Source organism: Hippoglossus stenolepis, chromosome 20, assembly GCF_022539355.2.
Source record: "Hippoglossus stenolepis isolate QCI-W04-F060 chromosome 20, HSTE1.2, whole genome shotgun sequence".
NCBI classification, from domain to species: Eukaryota; Metazoa; Chordata; class Actinopteri; order Pleuronectiformes; family Pleuronectidae; genus Hippoglossus; species Hippoglossus stenolepis.
In genome coordinates this window covers 7,090,041-7,108,182 of record NC_061502.1, presented here as the reverse complement: position 1 = coordinate 7,108,182, position 18,142 = coordinate 7,090,041, and the positions used below count along the sequence as shown (strand labels likewise).

General features: G+C 40.4%; 1 protein-coding gene across 2 annotated transcripts in view; it reads right to left on the bottom strand.

Annotated features, from left to right (window-relative positions):
* The window catches only part of atad2b (ATPase family AAA domain containing 2B), an 81,816-nt gene that overhangs the window by 44,636 nt on the left and 19,038 nt on the right, over positions 1-18,142 (bottom strand). The window contains exons 20-24 of one of the 2 annotated variants that reach the window (XM_035144539.2): positions 16,404-16,539; positions 14,820-15,013; positions 14,558-14,717; positions 11,590-11,712; positions 8,760-8,888 (exon numbers count right to left, since the gene is read on the bottom strand). In XM_035144539.2, the coding sequence (XP_035000430.1) occupies positions 8,760-8,888; positions 11,590-11,712; positions 14,558-14,717; positions 14,820-15,013; positions 16,404-16,539 (742 nt within the window). The remainder of the gene's footprint in view (positions 1-8,759; positions 8,889-11,589; positions 11,713-14,557; positions 14,718-14,819; positions 15,014-16,403; positions 16,540-18,142) is intronic. The other variant, XM_035144540.2, reaches the window with a different exon arrangement.

The window sequence follows — 18,142 nt, the reverse complement described above, 5'->3', positions numbered from 1 at the left end:
CTCAACTGATTAGGTTAGATACCAATTAGATACCCTGTGAGTCTGTTAAGGGATTGAAGTCGTCACAGCTGTATATTTATAGGACTCGACAGAAAGGGATATTAAATTAAACACTGTTTACACAGGGATTCTACACTTTACATAACCACCTTACTGAAACAGTTTTTCCTTTTCATATTTATTGCTTTTTTTTTATTGAGACAAATTAAATTACACAACTTCTCTTCAAGTCACATATATGGTGTCATAATATTACACTGAATTAGTAATAAAAACAAAGTATATATTTGCTCAAAGCAACCGTTTACATATCTTCCGAGTTCCAAATTTCAACAATCCTGAGTCATTTTGATCCTCCTCTCGGTGCTAATGTCTGCTCCCTTAAATGACTAAGCTGTAATATATTCCTATTTACTATTAGTGTATTTGTACACCAAGTTTTCAAAAGTCATATTCAAAAGTTGAGACAATGGTCTCCTGCTGTTCCGAACAGCATCGAGGGAGAATGCTGTGTTATGATTGCTGATCACTGCTGCATGCAAGACATACTGCTGTGCTCACAAATAAGAACTGAAAAGCAGAGCCCATCTAGGATACAATTAGCTGCTCCATCATTCAGAATAAAAGCTAGTTTAGGCTAAAAATAACAAGTTTGTGCGACACGACAGGATTCAGTCTTTTTTATAGCTTGTCCGAACAGCGACACTCAAAGATAGTGTGAAAATCCAACTGGCACTGGAGAGAGAGAGAGAGATGTGATGTAGTTTAAATATAAGGATAACTGCAGTATGTCTACCTTGGAGTTACAGTGTACACATTACGTGCAATAAATAGCTGTGAAACAAATCTACGACCTTGAGAGATGGTTGTATACAGCTTACTCCCGCATCTCTGCACACCGGACGATGGCACACATTGTCATGGTCATGTCATGGTCATGTCATGGTCATGTCATGGTCACCGACCCCTCAAATATGACATCAAAGAGCTGCTGGGAGAGTTGGTTTCTGAAGCTATTTGCCCATCAGACAAGCAGTTCTGACCTAGTGTACTGCTGCATCAATAGCGTTGAGTTTCTGTAGCTATAAAGTTCGCCCTGTAGGGGATTTTGCTTCAGTACATCACATATCCTTTTGTTGTCCAGGGAAAATAACAGTTTACATTGTTTGGCATCTCCTTGTGAGAAAAATGGGATTCCAGTTTGTTGTGCAGTTGTGTTTCTTTCAACTAACTAATGACAGTTTTCTCAGACAGTGACTACACTAAAGGCGATCTTAACTCAAACTCCCAAAGGTGTAATTGGTGTTGGAGGGTTAGTATTGATTGGTCCCAGCTCTTGCTATGGCTGATTTGACAATTCTGCTTATCAACAGAGGCTGACAACAAACTAAAACCTCTGTTATCATTCTTAACAAAAAAATGTCCTTATTGAAGATGGAAGTTGTCTTGTTGAAATGAAGTGAGTCTGCTTGTTCGGACTGGTACAGCAACTGAATGGTCTATTTAAGGTGTCGAACTGAGTTGCACATTCATAACCACCATTTGTGCTGCTTGTGCTTCCAATGCATGCATACACCACGGCTGCCCCTGTATCCACACGGGAAGTTGTTTAGTTGTTTTTCTTTCTTCTTGCTTCTCCTTTTGCATTGTGCTGCGATAAAAAATACCTTAGAAAAGCTAAGGTAGTGATTGACTGCAGCTGAATAAAATCTTTACATTTACTCACTTCCCGAATATAACGTAAAAAAACTGTTCTCCTTGAAAATGTTGGGTTGGTCTAAAAAGTAGATTAAATTGTCCAACAAACATTGGCAATGTAACTGCAATGATAAAACTTCAAATATAAAGTAAAAGTTATTTCTAAGTATTATTTGTATTATGTGCATGAAAGATACTGTAAAAAAAGTTTGTTCACTGTATCAACATTTCTATGAACACATTTCTCCTTTTCAAGTTAGTGGCTGTACTTTTATGAGATTCTATGGCAAGTCAAGTTCATATATCCAGTCTCCCCACTTATATTACAATCACATTTTAAATCTTTGAATATTTCTATGAGTAGACTAGTGTATCGTTATATTGTTTGTAACTTGAAATCCTAATTTTGATAACAAACTTCAGGAAAAAACAATAAGGCCGAGCAAGATGTAAATACCTTCAGACATTTATACTACAAATAAATGTATAGTGAATGGACGAGTGTAAAACAAGTTCTTTCAAGAAAGCATGAAAGCAGAACAAACAAAGGCTTTGCAATAAGGATCTATTATGTGAGGGAGTGCTGGGAATTTGAAGCTGTTTATTTTTGATGTCATAGTTTATGGTGACAATGGACTAGATTGCATTAATGAGGTGCCTGTGAATGGATGCATATACAAATATAATGGATTTAACAATCCTGCACACGAGAGCTGATAAACAATGCATTCGTCAGAGAATGAGGCTCCATCAAAATTCAATCGAAAAAACGTGATCATACCAACATGACTCAATTTAATGGCTAAACAAGACCCATTCCTGACAAAAGTATGTTGTCATCCAAACAGACGCAAAGGTCCGTGAAGGAGAGAACGATTTACAGCTTATTATTATCACTGATGGAGACTTGCATGATGGTACCACCTGGTTCATAAAACAATTATGTTACTTAAATTGATCATGTTAATGCCAAAAGGGCATTAGTCATTGACATGTCACAGATAAGATGGCTTAAATAAATAATGAACTATTCATAGGTTTCACTTCACTGATAAGTTACTTACTGTCCTTGACACTTGTGACAGGTCTTAATGAGTGGTTTGCTGGAAACCGGCAGCTATGTTGAAAGAAAATGCATCTAATCTCTGGGTTGAAAGGAGAGGTGGCAATTAGCCTGGATAAGTGTGAGTCTAGGAGTAATCTGCTGTGGGCATTAATGGGCGCACTCGTATTCTTATGGTAGTCTAATTTGACTCATGTCTCTTGATGTAGCCATCTCTTTTAGAGTCCCCGGAGATGCAGGCAGGGATGGTTGAGTTGAGTTTGTTAGTTAATTTCCACACACAGAACATGTAGACATTAGCTCATTAGCAGACATCAGTCCAGGAAAGATGATGTAGTAGAATCTGTACCAATAACAATAAAAACTGAAGGACTAAGGCTATATCCATTTTACTACATTTTCATTTGAAAATGCATCAACTCTGGTACGGAACACTACACTGGAGTTTTAGGGCTGTGCTTGCTGATTGGGTCTGTACAGTCGATACGTAACCTTCCCTGATTTGTCAGGCTCCTATCACATGACCCACTTCCACAAGCAAACAACCGGCATTAGCTTCAGCTACAAGCGTAGGACACAACATAGATAATCAATTACAAGTATTGCTGACCCTATTGTCTCTGCTGACAGTAGTTGGGCAGTTAAATTCTGTATTTTTGACAGAACCAGTGTTTCCCACAAAATGTATTCAATCTATGGCGGTGAGAGAAAGAACTGCATGCCACAACTACAGCTGAAACTATGAGTTCTGACTGTCTGCGTCGATGGTAAAAATGTTATGGACCATAAAAACACTCAAACATCAGAATTATTAGTTTGATGTTTTCAGTGGCATTCTCAGAGTTAATTAAGATAGTTACCAGAAAACCCTAATACACAAGTTGACCGCATTATAAATAGCTCTTAGGGGGAAAGGGATGCCAGTTCATTTACTACAGTTAACTTACCTAGTAATGTATTTAGTCTAATTTGGATGTCTAAATCAAATCCATAAGTAATTCCAACAAATCAAGCACTAATGCATTTGGCTACCTGACGTTTACTAGTTTCTGATGTTTACTGAAACTGACAAATAGACTGCTCTACGATTGAAAACAATGTGTAAAAGCCCAGGAGGCCTTGTATAATTTTCTATCTGTAGTACAGCCTAAATGCTGTGATCCTGGCATCGTCTGTACAACATTAAGCGTAGCATCTGAAAAGGCAGCGACCAATTTATATCATAGTTGGGAATTGTCTGCATTATAATTCATTCTGTCTCACACATTCACACTCTCTGTTTTCCTTTTCCATCAGCTTTCTAACATCCTTGGGCGGCACAGCTTGTAGTCATTGAGCATGCACAGAGGCAGTGAGCAGCAACGCTCAATCATTTCAGTGCAACTCTTCGGGCTCATTTCTTTCAGGCAGAAATGTAAGCTGTTTACAATAATATGGTTATCTCCATAGCACAGTAATAAAACAAGGCATTAAAATCCCACGAAGAGGATCACCACCCAACCTTGTCAACTGTGTACACTTAGCACGCAGCATCAACTGTGCATGGCGATATACTGGGAGTGGAAAAAAAGACCCACAGACACAGGATGAATCTTCAGAAACACGCACACTGATGTCAGCTCATCTTCAGCCGAAAACAATAAATGGAGGCAAGAGGCATCATGGATGATTTTACATTCATTTCACGCTTGGTGCCACAATCCATGAGGAATCTGTGCCCAAATGGCAGCTTACGCTCAGTGCTTATTCGCTCGGGGCTTTGCATGCTTTGCATAGATTTTATTAGTGGGCGCCACAGGGTCTCAGAGTGTGCAACTCAAGATTGTTTTTGCCTGGTGGCAAATAGGAGCTGGGGAGAATTCAGTGTCCAGTTCTAATAACTAATAATGTCACCAGCTCAGTTTCAGGCAAATTAGGCTTTGTTTTCTCTTCCTGACTGGCAGCCTACTTGCTTATTTTGTACAAATGTATTTAGGTAATACATAATTTCTTTCATCATCTGAAAGATGGATCAAATACCATTTAGATTAGTTTATGGTAATTAACTTAATAATGATATATAAAATAAATAAAAATGTAATTTACATGATCTTATTTGAGTATGAATGTATTAGTGCAAACACCTATGTTGGTACGATAAATTAGGTTTGATTAAAACCCTGTTTTTCATTGCATAATTGTTTATCACATTGCTCTTTCCAATTTTCAAATGTGGAACAAAACTTGTGACATGAAATCTGATGGAGTGATTAGCTGACACGGAAAAGAAAAGGTGATGGCAAGAGGAGTAGCAAAGGGAGAAAAGAAAAGTCTTCGGTCCTGAGGTTTGAAGGGTTTTGCAGGTCACTTGGATTGAAGGAGCAATTTGGACAGTTATGTAAACCAGCCAACAGTTAGTCCATATGTCAATTAAGTCTCAAGTTTTCTGAAATGATGCAAATGCCGAGTTCATTGACTCAAGCTTTACAAAAGCATCAATGGCGATGACTGGTTTAGAGTTGATTGGGGTAAAACTCATACTTGGGAGAGATACTAAGGACAAGAGCTAGCATGCAAAACACACTGGCTTGAAGGTTAAACTCATCCATTCTGTGAGTGTAATGGATCGTGTGTCCTTGTAAAGAGGGAAGGCATAGATGAGAAACTCAGGTAAACAAAATTGTCTTCAAAAGTGCTTTGTGTTTCTTAAATGAAAATGTGGCTTCTTATCAACCCATTTCCTTGTGCACTGTGACCACCTCAGCACGTTACTGGCCGTGTGCCCATTGTCCCCTTGACCTGAGAAAAAAAAAAAATTCAGGCCATCCTTTTATGCAGTTACTGCTTCAGCCTGAGGTGAAAGGATATGAGAGTGTTTATTATGACTTTAAATATCCTATCAAGGTCTTGTGATGGATTGACATTGGCAACGGGGAGTGGAGCTGTCTGTTTACTGTGATGTGAGATACAAGGAAGGGGAGAGGCAAGACGCAGCAGTGTTCAATCTACATGAATGCAGCCTGGTGGCTGTTGCCTTGGGCGTGCTTTTGAGTGACGCAGAGGACACATTATGCAGCGTCTGCATCGTTCTTCATTTCTTCTGCAATCAGTTCAACAGTTGAATAAGGACAACTGGAGGAGGAAAAAATACTGGCTCACTGTGCCAAGAAAGAGAGACTGAGAAAGGTTTTTGCCAAATTGGAAAAGCAGCACACGACTTATGTTGGAGTGTGACAAATACAGAAAACAAGAGAATAATCAGATATGAAATTTTTGTTTAGGCAATGCATAGCATATGCCTTTTGACTGTCACAAAATAAACCCAGCTGATTTAGCGTGCGAAAAACAGTCGTGAATGAATAAAAAAACTGAGATGACTTAATTATTGATGAAAGTAAAGCACTCCATATGAACCAGATCCTTGTGGTGTTGCACTACGAATGAACCCAGGGCTGTGCACAGGTAATGGCCTTGCTAGGTTTGCTAGTCCTCCTGGGAAAGAGCGACAGGAGAAAGGCAAGGGGGAGGAGAAAGAATAAGGAAGTAGAGAAACTGATAGAGCGGCCCATGCACGCTAATGGAAACCACATTCTTCTTCCCGTTTTCTCGTGCATTAACAGCAGCAAGGTCGACCATCCTCCTACACCTGATTGACCTGACAGCAGCAGACAATGTTCCAGCTTTCAGCATTGCAACAACTGGACTTCATCCGCAGTTACTGCTTTTAAAACATGATTCAGAAATATCCTTGGCCTTGAAAAAGCCTTTTGCGTAACTTTCTCTGTACTTCCAAACAGTGCATTTCATTCCTTCCACCACCACTTTGTGTTATATCTGAATGTCACAGGCAACTTTCAGCTCTAGGCAAACGGAAAAGAGGGTTGGAAGGAGAGGTGGCCCAGATAAAAGCCATATAGAACTGAAGATACCAAAACAGCTCCAGATAGGCTTCACCCTACAGGTAATGATTTAAGATAACCTGGACCTTCAAGTTTCCTGACCTTCAACAGAAGAGGAAGGGAGAGCCAGCAACCCCAGAATGACCTCTCTACACTGGGTGGATTTTCATGAACTGTTTATTTCTCGCTCTCTTTTATTTAAATATCAGCAGAGAAACAGGCAGTTCCTCCAACAGATGCACCGCACTTTCACTGTGAGGCTGTGTCATATCGAGACATAACTGACTTTGTGATCAATTAGCCTAATAGCCGCCTTGCTGAGGTGCTCCAGGTGAGAACTGGCTGCCGATGTCACAAATTAATCACCTGAGTTCGCCTAATTAATTAAGACTCTGGTGGAGGCTGATAACGACTCTCCCAAGAGCTTCTAAATTGGTGGTCCACATCTGTGACATTTAGCTTTGTAGATAAAGACTGCAGCGAAAAGAAGTGTGCACGGACCAACGGTTGGCTGTAACCCGTAAAAACAGATCTGTCCCGATTACAAAGTCGAACAATCCCCTTCTTATACTTTAAAAATGTGTGAATAAATAATGATTTTATTTTAGTTTACTTAAATAAACGTAGTTCTAGGCCTTGTTAAGAGACAACCATGTGCAAGTTTAGAAGATGCACTACAATATGATGTGATGGAATAAGATATGTTGAATATGTGCTGTCATAGGCTGTCGTTACTGTGATGTGCTGCACAGTACCAGATTGAATGTTTTCTACATTTCCACCCTAAAAAAAATGGCCTGTATCAATCCTGATGTAACAGTCTTACATTGAGGCTCCACTAGTTTACCCTGGACTGATTTTATGGGGATAAAATGACATCTAAATATACCTGCTCTACCATATTTCCCAGTTCATCAGGACAAGATAAACAGCACTGAGCTCAAGACTTAGACTTGCCCAGAGTCTTACAGAATTTATGGTAGCCAAAAGAGGCCCTCATCTCTCAAGAGGGGAGCCATCTCCCAGGGAAAAGGAATGGTTTACACACACAGCAGGGGTTCTATTAGCAGCGATCTCCTAAGAGACAAGCGCCACCTTGTGTCCATAAGTTAAACTACAAAGACAGCAAAAAAAAAAAATCAGGCTCAACTTTAGCTTCAACAAACAGAATATTAACATAATCATAATTTTTCAATTAAAGTACTACACATTCCCTGCCTGCACACTCCTGTGTGATGTAGACTCTGTACAGCTCACCCTGAAATGTGAGGGTGCTGCTTTCAGGCCATCTCAACCTCCATATTGTCCAGGTGGAAGCTAGAGGGCATTTTTCGGATTACATGTAAAAAAAAAACTGCTAACCCCTGATTTGTTCAGGTAACAGCCTCATTAGTCTGCCCCCTGCTCGTGCCCGGGCCTCCCTTCACCCTTAGGCACCTGCCGTTTGCCACAGGTGGGCATGTAATTGCTCTGTGGCGTGGACATGTTCTGAGTGTTTAGGAGTGAGCAGTCTTGCTAATGAGGCCACTCGCTGTGTTGCTTCTCTACTGCTGTAATGCATGTGTGCGCGAGTGTGTGTGTAGGCAGGTGTATGGCATCACATACATCTGGTACAGTGATGGAGTGCAACACAGCTGCTTGCAGCTGCATCAGAGACTGAAAAATCCAAGATGAGAAAAGGAGTTGAAGTCTGAGTGTGTGTGTGTGTGTGTGTGTGTGTGTGTGAATAAAACAGAGGGGTAATGTGTCATTTGTGTTTTTGTTTGAACTCGGGATGTGTTGCATTCAATGTGTGCATGTCCCAAAAAGCTACTGCGCATTTATTTAATAGGTGAAGTTAACAAAATAGTAAAACAATATCAACTATTGAAATATTGCAAGTCATTTGTCACCATTACATGAGCAAATTGGTTAGATAATGTACAGTATCCAACAAAATAAATATTATTAGTGTGGTGACAGTGTGTATTCCTGTAATCTAACTTGTCCGATAAAAGGAGTCTCTGTTTGGGGTAAAGAGGGAGCTCACGTTCATGATCACTCTGTATTTCTCATCAATCACCCGGCTCAGGTTGCAGAGCAATTATAAAAGTGTGTGCTGCGAAACACTGAATACCCACTAGTGGTGCACTGTTTGTCAGTGGCCTCGCCCTGAGTGCTGCTCCTGGCCGGCTCCTCTCCTGCAGCGTGGTGCTTTCTGGTTGCCACAGCGCCCGGAGCTGCCGTCTGCGGAGTTGGCGTCTGGAGGTCTGGAGAGCCCACAGAGGATCAGTTGCAGACAACAGACAAAACTCTTTGGAGTGTGTGTGTGTGTGTATGTGCGAGTGTGGGTGTTTGTGCAAATGGGAAAACACTTTTGAAAGGCATTGCTGGAAAGATGGAGAGAATGTGTGTGTGTTGATTTTGTGTTTGTGTGCGTGTAGGACAATGATAAATGTGATCTGATGGACGAAGATGACCAGAGGGTTGTGATAGGGTGAATGTGGCACAACGACATGTCAACCAACAGCAAATATCGATACAAACACGAAAAAAATACAAATAATTATTCCCAATGGCTATATGTTTCACTCTAAGAGCTTGACAAGAATGAAAAGAGAAGTGGAGCATAAGGCCTTGAAAATGAGTCATTTGAACATTGACATGAAGTGAGTTTTTGGCCGAGATTATCGCAGGTTCATCGCAGCTCCCTTGTCTCTTTTCACGGTGGAGAAAATCCCACCCAGTTGCGCTTTGAGTTGCGAACAATGCTGTGACTGGACATCATGCAGTGCTCGGCTAATTGATAGTTTTACAACAGGACCTTGACTGCGAGATGAAATATTTACACTGCTGTATTCCTCCGCTCAGGGAGTTGACTTCTGCTCCTGCAATATTCATTTAGCATCTTGTGCTTTTTAGTTGCTAAAAGAGAAAATCAAAAGCAACAGAGTGATTTCTGAAAATTGCTTCCTCTTTGATAAGTTCCCCGCTTGACATGGAGGAGTCAGACCTTTGTGGCTCGAGTCAGGAGTCAATAGGCCCTCACGGGGGGAGCACTGTGCATACTGTAGATAATACTTTAAAAGAGAAACCAAGTCTACTTGTGCAGCTCCCTCAGTGCAATAGAACAGAACAAAAAGTAGCGACATATGAGTCTCTGTGTAAAGTAAAGACAAAAGGCATATTTGATGGGAGAAGTACTCTGTACTACAAATGTCTCTCTGATGTAAGAGAATGGTTCTGTTTTCTGATGCTGTTAAATTAAAAAGAAAGTGGAGAAATTGGTCTCCCAATAAAAGAAGAAATGCACAATGTAGGAGGTTAGATTTTTTTATGATTCTGCAGTCTAGGTTAAATATTTAATATGTGTTGTATAAGTAATTTTTCCAGTGCACTCCGATACTGTTGATGCAAGATATAAAAAAGGGACACAAAGCAGACTTGTCGTCCTACAAATCCATTTGTAATGGTTGAGTGTGAGATTTTGTGCATAACATGTGCAGGTGTGTATGCACATGCTGAAAAATCACATATAAAAAATTCTATTTAAACCCCTTTTTACTTTTTTTTTTTTAAACTTACATGGATATAGTGTTTAATGTACAAAAGTGTAAATTAAACATACTACTCTAAGTAATTTCCAGGGGCCCTCTCAATCAAAACAATAATTTAAAGACCTAGTTTGATGATGGGAGTTGTCTTCACCATCGTTGTCGAGGAAAATCTACCAGACTCGACTTAGGGGCAAATCAGATTTGCTGGTAAGGTAATGTATTTAAGTTGTAATCATGTTATGCAGCAAACGACAATGATTGACCGTGAACCATTACGACTGACACACAAACAACTGACTGGGGAACTGGCTACTAGTGTGGTTTTCCTTCATCAAACAACATTTGTCATGAAAGTTACGGCAGAGACAGGCAAAGCGACAGGTAAAGCGGATATGATGCAAATAAAAGGTGAAAAAAATGAAACATTCTGATTTCTCAGAGTTTGAACATTTTAGGAAACATTTTGGAAAATTCAAGTACTGAGTCTATAAACATAACTAAATCTACTTCTAATGAAGCATTATTACATATTATATCTGTAACCTCATTTATTCTTGATAATATTTGACAACTTGCATGAAGCCAATACTTAAAAAAGTGTGCATATTATTTAACTACAACATATGTGTGCATTTCTATGGGCGTAAGGATTAATCAGCATTATCCAAAGTCCATTCAGCACTGCTTGGGGCTGTTTGGTGAGCGTACAGATGCAAGGCGCCAAGCAGACATCTAGCACAGAAGGTAGTGTCTGGAACACTGGAGCCTCGGGCATCTCTCCTTTCTGCGCCACATACTCTGCACTAAAAACTGACTGCTTCATCAAGTACTGCTCAGCTACATAAGACATGTTTTAAAGGCAGGTTTCTGTTTTCCAGAAGAAGCTATTGAAGTCCTTCAATAAAAACGGCAGAAAGGACGGGCGAAGAATAACAAGGTCACATTATTCAAGTAAATGAGTATTGTGTGTACACAAATGATGCTTTTAAGTTTACAGTTATAAGTGGTCCCAAATGTAAAATGATGAATTCAACCATTCCTAGACAAAGCAATGGATATTTATCAAGTAACTGAAGATGTAACAGGGAAATGACTCATAGTTAAATCTGATGAATCTATTCTCTTTTTTTGAGGTTTACGTTTTAATGGCCTCAGACAAATACAGACAAATGTAATAAACTAAAAAAATGTATTGTTGCAAAACCACATTTTTCATAAGTAGCTATGTGGTAATTATGGAAATGTTTGCGCCTGCAAATTATTAATGTTACATAGATCTGTTCAAAATGTATGGTGCAACCTCTTACAGGTGCAATAGTGTAGAGAAATGGGTTTGCATTTAGGTATAATAGCAAGTGTGTCTTCGTTTAGTAACTGAACATTCTGCTTTGTTGAAATGTTTTGTTGTTCTTACCTTTCTTCCTGCGCGCTTCCTTGATCTCTTCACACATGCGGTCAAACTCAGGGTCGAGCTCAGCGGCAAATATAGCGTGGGCAGAGTCCTTTAAACTGCACGCTCGGTGCCTGATCACCTTGTCTGAGAAAAGAGGAGACAGCAAAACGAGTGTCACATAACATAAAACTCTTTGAAGGGTATGCCCTTTGTAACAGAGGATATGAGGCAGTATTTCTGCCATTACAATGCAAGAGTTTTTATTCCCTTAGATATAAATTTCCTTTTCTCCCATCATCAAGGCTTGTGCTGGACAGTAGTTTGCAGTTTGATGTTGCATGTTCTCTACATCCTATCATGCATGTAAGGCAAAGAGTTGATGGAAAGCCTTCCCCATTCTACTGTATCTGTGAGAAAGGGGGTTGTAGCATTTTCTCACAGTTTGGAATATAAGTATGGACGCAGTATTGGCTTTTTGTTTGAGAAATTTAAACGAGAGAACTCAGACATGAAACAAAGTCTTGACATCCATTTAAGACGAGGGTGGGTGCATACATAAACACACACGTGAAGACAAGTACAGTATACAGGACAAATTACTGACATTTTTTTTATGCGCACTCATTCTCTCTAACAGGCACAGTCCTTCATAACGTTTATGCTTCTTTACCCTTAGATGTATGACAGCATCATTAAAACTCTCCTCCTTTTCATGCTCTCACATTCATGGAGAGAGAAAAGAAAAGAAAACTCAGATGAAGAGGAAGGCCAGAAGCACAGCTACTGTAAACAGGCCGTCTCTCATTACGGCAGGCAGAAGGAGAATGGTTCAGGCAGAGAATGACAGAAGGGTCACAATATGCCAGCTTCCTTTGTCTAATGAGGATGGCTGGCTAATTGCGCTGGAGGCTAGATTTCTCTCCGTGTACCTGTGTGCGTAAGACAGTATTTCTAAGTGTGTGTTACCTGCAAGTACATTACAAGGGCAAAAATGCCTTCCACTGGTAGGCGTCAAGGTCCAGGCACAATAACGAAAAGGTAATCAGCATCCTTATGGGCCCTGCCTAACCTCCCCTTTAGAAACAGAAAAGGGCATCCTAGTAAACAACCCTGCAGTTTACATGTTCTTTCATAGGGAGGTTAAGGATTAACGCCCTATCCCGTCAAATATTTGTTACACCGAGTCGCATTGTTGAGATATTGAGCAGATATTATCCTTTTAACATGAAGTAATTATTTAGCAAGGTGGGGAGGTAGAAGACAAGGAAGCCGACATGATTTTACATGGAAGACGGTACGATGAAGACAGTGTGAATGACAAGGATAACCCGACCACAGAGGGATAATGAGGGTTTTTTCTCAGCACTTTGTGAGCTGGTGTAGAACTTCCCCAGGAATCATAATTGTGCAGGGTCTGGGCTATATTCCCCGGGCCGGGCATTGGATGAGCAGGCAAGAGCCTTCGTTAGTCTTCTTTATTAAACTGCGTAATTGCATTTTTCCGCTTTAGTGTATCATTTGTAGAACCTGCATTCCAACAAATGACCTAGGCCTTTGCCTGCAAAGACAGAGATATGATTTATTCATTTGAGCTGGCAGAGAATTGCTTCCCATTAGTATCAGCCAGCTATATCCTTGTGAGGGAACCGAAGCAGCTAAACACACAAGGCGAAATTAAAATGGTCATATCAATTGAATAGTCAGAAGCAGACCTACTGTATGCAGCTTTCAATTAACATTCACTTTATTTCTACTAAGGATTTGATTCTAGTAGAAAGAACTTTTTTATTCTTTTGTGCAACAAGTTTTTTCCAAATTGTCCATGTTTTTTTGTGTACAAACAAACATGTATCTCTCTTTACACAGGCCTTCTCTGTCATGCACGAAAGTAGAACATTTAAACAAGTTATACAAATCCAATTTATTTGGAAGCTACTGCAAATAACAGGCCTCTTTGTTTGTTTGTGTGTGTGTACATGAGTGTTCCAGTACTCATTATGAAGGCCGTATTCGGCTTAAAAAAAAAAGGTGCTGAGGGGAAGGGGGGAGGAGGTAAAAGTTGGTTCGAATTGCAAGAAAGGAGACAATTACATTTTCATGCATATGCAGCCTTTCTTTAACTACAGAGCATGAATTACACAGTGGTAATGCTATTTTCACTGGGCTATATGCATTTCACTTCATTTTAATTTCCAAGTTGAAGAAAACTATCTGGAGGTTCTGCAGTTTTACTGCCTGGAAGCTCTCTTCATAAGTCATTCAGTGGTAAATCTAATTACTTTTTTACTCACACAGACTCAGCCTAATGGAACACAACAATAACTAGAGAAACAAATTAAACATATTTAGATAGTCCAATGTTGACTTATTATCAATGGTTAGTAATATACCACCACAAAAGATAGATTTAGATATAACTATTACTATATGTATTATAGATAATGGTATAAGACATATGAGTTTGGGATTTTTTTTAAATCAACAACCTTGAGAACCTGTTAGCTTTCCTACTGTAGGTTGTATGGGAAGCTCCATCACTGTAAGATCAGGAGAGAGTTCATCTCTCTAAACAGATTCTCTATGTGAATATACAGTACCTACAAAAGTGTTGCTGTTTGTGTTCTGTGTGGAGAAAGGTTGGACTCTTGTGGACTTGTCACAAGGTAAACAGTGTACGGCAAACAGAAGACAGAGTCTTGGCCCAGATATACACTGTCTACCCAAATATTGTTTGTTGCCCCAGAGGCTTATTTGTTGTTAGCTATGGGCTCCAACGTTGATAGAGATAGAGCTGTGATGAACTTAGCACGAGATTAGTGACATGATTGTGCTTACGTACAGTACCTAGAGGCACTGTCTGTTGGATAGCAAGCACAAAAATTGCGCACACATTTTTAAGTATTTTTTCTCTACATTGCATGTGCATGCCTGTAGAGTATCATAGAGGTATATGCATGTGTGTATTCATGAATGTAATTTTCCTCCTCACCTCCAGGGTCTTTGTCAGGATTGTATTCTAAAGCATTACTGGAGATGAGGTCAATATCCCCCAGGAACTCTTTCACTGTCAGGTACTTGTGGGTGTCAATCTTGGTCATGACAGTAGACAGGTCCATGGGCTGCAGAATCACTTCCAGGTAGTCTGACACCTGACACACAAAAACACAATATTAATAAAGGTCTAAAACCAGCTTTGTCAAACTATGGACATACCAGAGTGTGCATTTCTCTCCGAATGCATCCTCACTTGCCTCATCAATGTCAACTGGCTTGCTGAAGATGTTAAAACGTTTGTCAGTGGCCAAGCGTTTGGTCACATCCCTGAGAAAGAGCCTGAGCTCCCGTAATGTGTTCTCCTCCTGTTCAGCAAGACGGCGCTGTTCCTCTGCTGACAGCACTCTGGGGCCTGGAGCCTCAGCCACTGGCAGTACCTCTTCACGTCTCCCTGTTCGGAAAGAAGAAGAGGACAACCCAAAATAAATACACTTTTCACACAGCTCCCGTCAATGAGCAAGATGTAAAAATCTGACACCAATAGTTTCAGAAAAAGGGTAAAGAATCTGTCTTTGATCGCAGCTGCACAACAAAACACAAAGGCCTCAGCTGGATGCCAAATCCCTACAACCAACTAGGTATAAAATATAAGCAGAGCTGGACATAGGCTAGAAAACCAAACAGTTCCATCTCAAACGTGATCTGTGTCCATTTCCTTTAACACCATTAAAAACACAAGAAAAAAAAGTTAGCCTTGGAAAAAACATGTTTTAAGATTCTTGCAGATGAAGAAAATAATACAGCCACATTCCTTCCCAAACAGAGATTTTGAAACACACTAAGGAATAGCCTCTGGCCATGACAGAGTGATGAAGCAAGGTAAGCAGATATCCTTCCTCTTCTCCCAAGGCACCAGTCTTAGCCCAAGGCATCTGCAGACATCGTTAGGAGGGCTCCACAGCACCTAAGGCCACTTCACTCAGGAGCTGCAATCCAAACCCTGATTCTAATTATGGCTAATAGCGGCCGGGCCTGTCTCAGAGTAATTCCATTCCCTCCTTCTGTGCTGTCCTCTCTGCTGGAAGTCAGCCTGCTGTCTTAGTCAGGCCGGAACCCCTGAAGAGCACAGAGTAAGTAAAGCAGGGGGCCCCTACCTTATGTCAATGAGGAATTGGCAGTGCGCTGCTAGGCACCATTTCCATTCAAAAGCCTGGGTGGACACTTCGGTCATATTGAACGGAGCACTGGAGAGCACAGAGGAATGTGACGCAACAGCCCCTTGTTTAAAGATTGACATTTAGAAGACCCCTTGTGACGCCACCTTTGCTTGTTTACACTGAAACGCACAAAGCATGTATTCTGCCACATAATGTGTTATTTCAAGGCGCCGGCGTCCTGTCCTGCCATGAAGACTCTCCCTTTTCCACAGACTGGCTTTAAATCTACCGCAACTGCAGACATAAGCAAAATAATGCCCCCTCCAAATCCGTGTTTGTACTTTTCATATAGAACGGCGAGGTGTAATAAAAGGAGCTTAGGACATTGGGTAGTTGGAATGTATCTGTCCGAGCTCACATTGGGCCAATTTTACACTTGAGTGTGCACAACCTTAAATATCTTGCATCTTTATGCCTCTCCTCTCAATCTGATATGAAATCGATTCTGAACAGGTCCATCATTTAACTCCAGTGTGCAAATGTGATGTAGGTGCAAACAGGAGGATCCTGCAAACACGCCAATCAAACAACTTCTGATCTAAAAGTGAGAAAGACTGCAAACACGTGGACAACACTGCCCTCTAGGAATGACAGCAGAGATGTACGGGTGAATACAGTATTTACCTGTGTTCCTGAGGCGTGGTGGAGCCCGGGTTGCTTGGACCAGCAGCAAGTTAGAGAAGAAGCTCCTCCTCTCTTCTTCTCCTGGAGGGCACAGTGTTACTACCTCGCCGTAGGTCCTCTGGAACAAACTTCTCACCTGTATTCAAAACAATTAGGGAGTTTGGAAAATAGCCATTACCATATATTGTAAACCCTGACAATTTAAACTACTTTTTATTTATAGAGAATGTAGAACAAGCATGGAAGCAATGGTACAATAGCACTTGTCATTTATGTCACAGATTCTGTCCTCTGTCTGAGGTTTTGTTCATAGGGCAGTACAGTCTTATGTATGCATATGTGTCCGTTCTCATCAGCCACTACACGAGGTGAAAGCACAACTGAACAAAGTAGAAACTCAAACACACTGCTTGGATAGTAAATACTTAAATTTTTTAGGTCCAGCCTTCTCATTTGAGTGCAGACCAGTGATAAAGCATTATTCCCCAGTATCAATTAGTTTTTCCTTTTTTTTTTATGCCAATCACTTTCTTGCTTTATTCATAACATATAGAGAAAAAAAGAATGATAATGTGATACATAAGCCATAACCCAGCTACCTTACTGTCTAGTGAGAGTCTACACTGGGGCTACAGGGGGCATCAAAGATCCCAACCCTGTTCTGTGATTGAGCTCTATGAGGCTAAGGCTGCTCCCGACGGGAAGCCCTGTTGCTGGCTAAGCACCTGCTTTCCACTTTATCTCCCCCCATCTGTCTTTCACATCGATCCCCTCCTTTACGAATGGCGTGTTTGTTCTCCCTTTCTCTCTACATCTTCCTCTGTTCTCTTTCTTATCCTCTCTCTCTGGATTGCACAAGAGGGGGGGGGAAAAAAAGGAGGAATGGAAAATATACGAGGAAAACAGTAGGGGAGACTGAAGCCGTCAAAGTAGGAGGCAGGTAATGATTATCAGTACTTTTCATCACGGTATGAGCGGCAGGGGTGTTGACACAGGGAGGGCTAGCAGATCTGTGAGGATAGATGAATGGTTTTAAAGAAGGATGGGCTTTAAATGAAAGAGCTTGAAATAAAAAGAAAATTGGGGACTGACTAGAGAAACTTTAAAATACAACTGGACACCCGTTCTCATAGCATGATCAATTCTCACCTTAAACCACACTGACAATGTGAGTACACTTTAATTTTTTCAGGGATGCTCTTTCACTATTTCAACAGCCAACTAGGTGCTCAAGAAACAAAGGACCAAATATGAAAGAATGGTACTGTCTGACGGGAAGATTTTACCAGGCGAAATATAAAAAGTCAGTCAGCTCGTGTTGTAAATTTGTTTATTTTTTACATTTGCAAAATAATTCAGAGCAGATAATAGGTAACAAACATTTTCTCCACAAGAAAAATGTCTTTAAGATGTTAGCAAACTAAAGATGTAAACTGTAACACCGAATAATGGTTGATGTAAAATCTTAGAAATAAAATAATGTAGCGTGCTCAATGACTTCACCTTAAAAATTAACCGTCTCAGTAACTCAACTGTGACAAAAAACAATGAAAAGGAATTTAAAAAAAACTATTAAAGCAATCTGGCATTTTGAGATAAACCCCATCTGCTGAGCTCACAAGGCCAATAAACAAAAATATGTCGCACACATTTGCAGAGTGCAGACATTTTCTGTGACTTATATTTGCATAATGCAGTTCTACTTAAGCAGAGATAATGCACATTTTCTATTTTCCAAT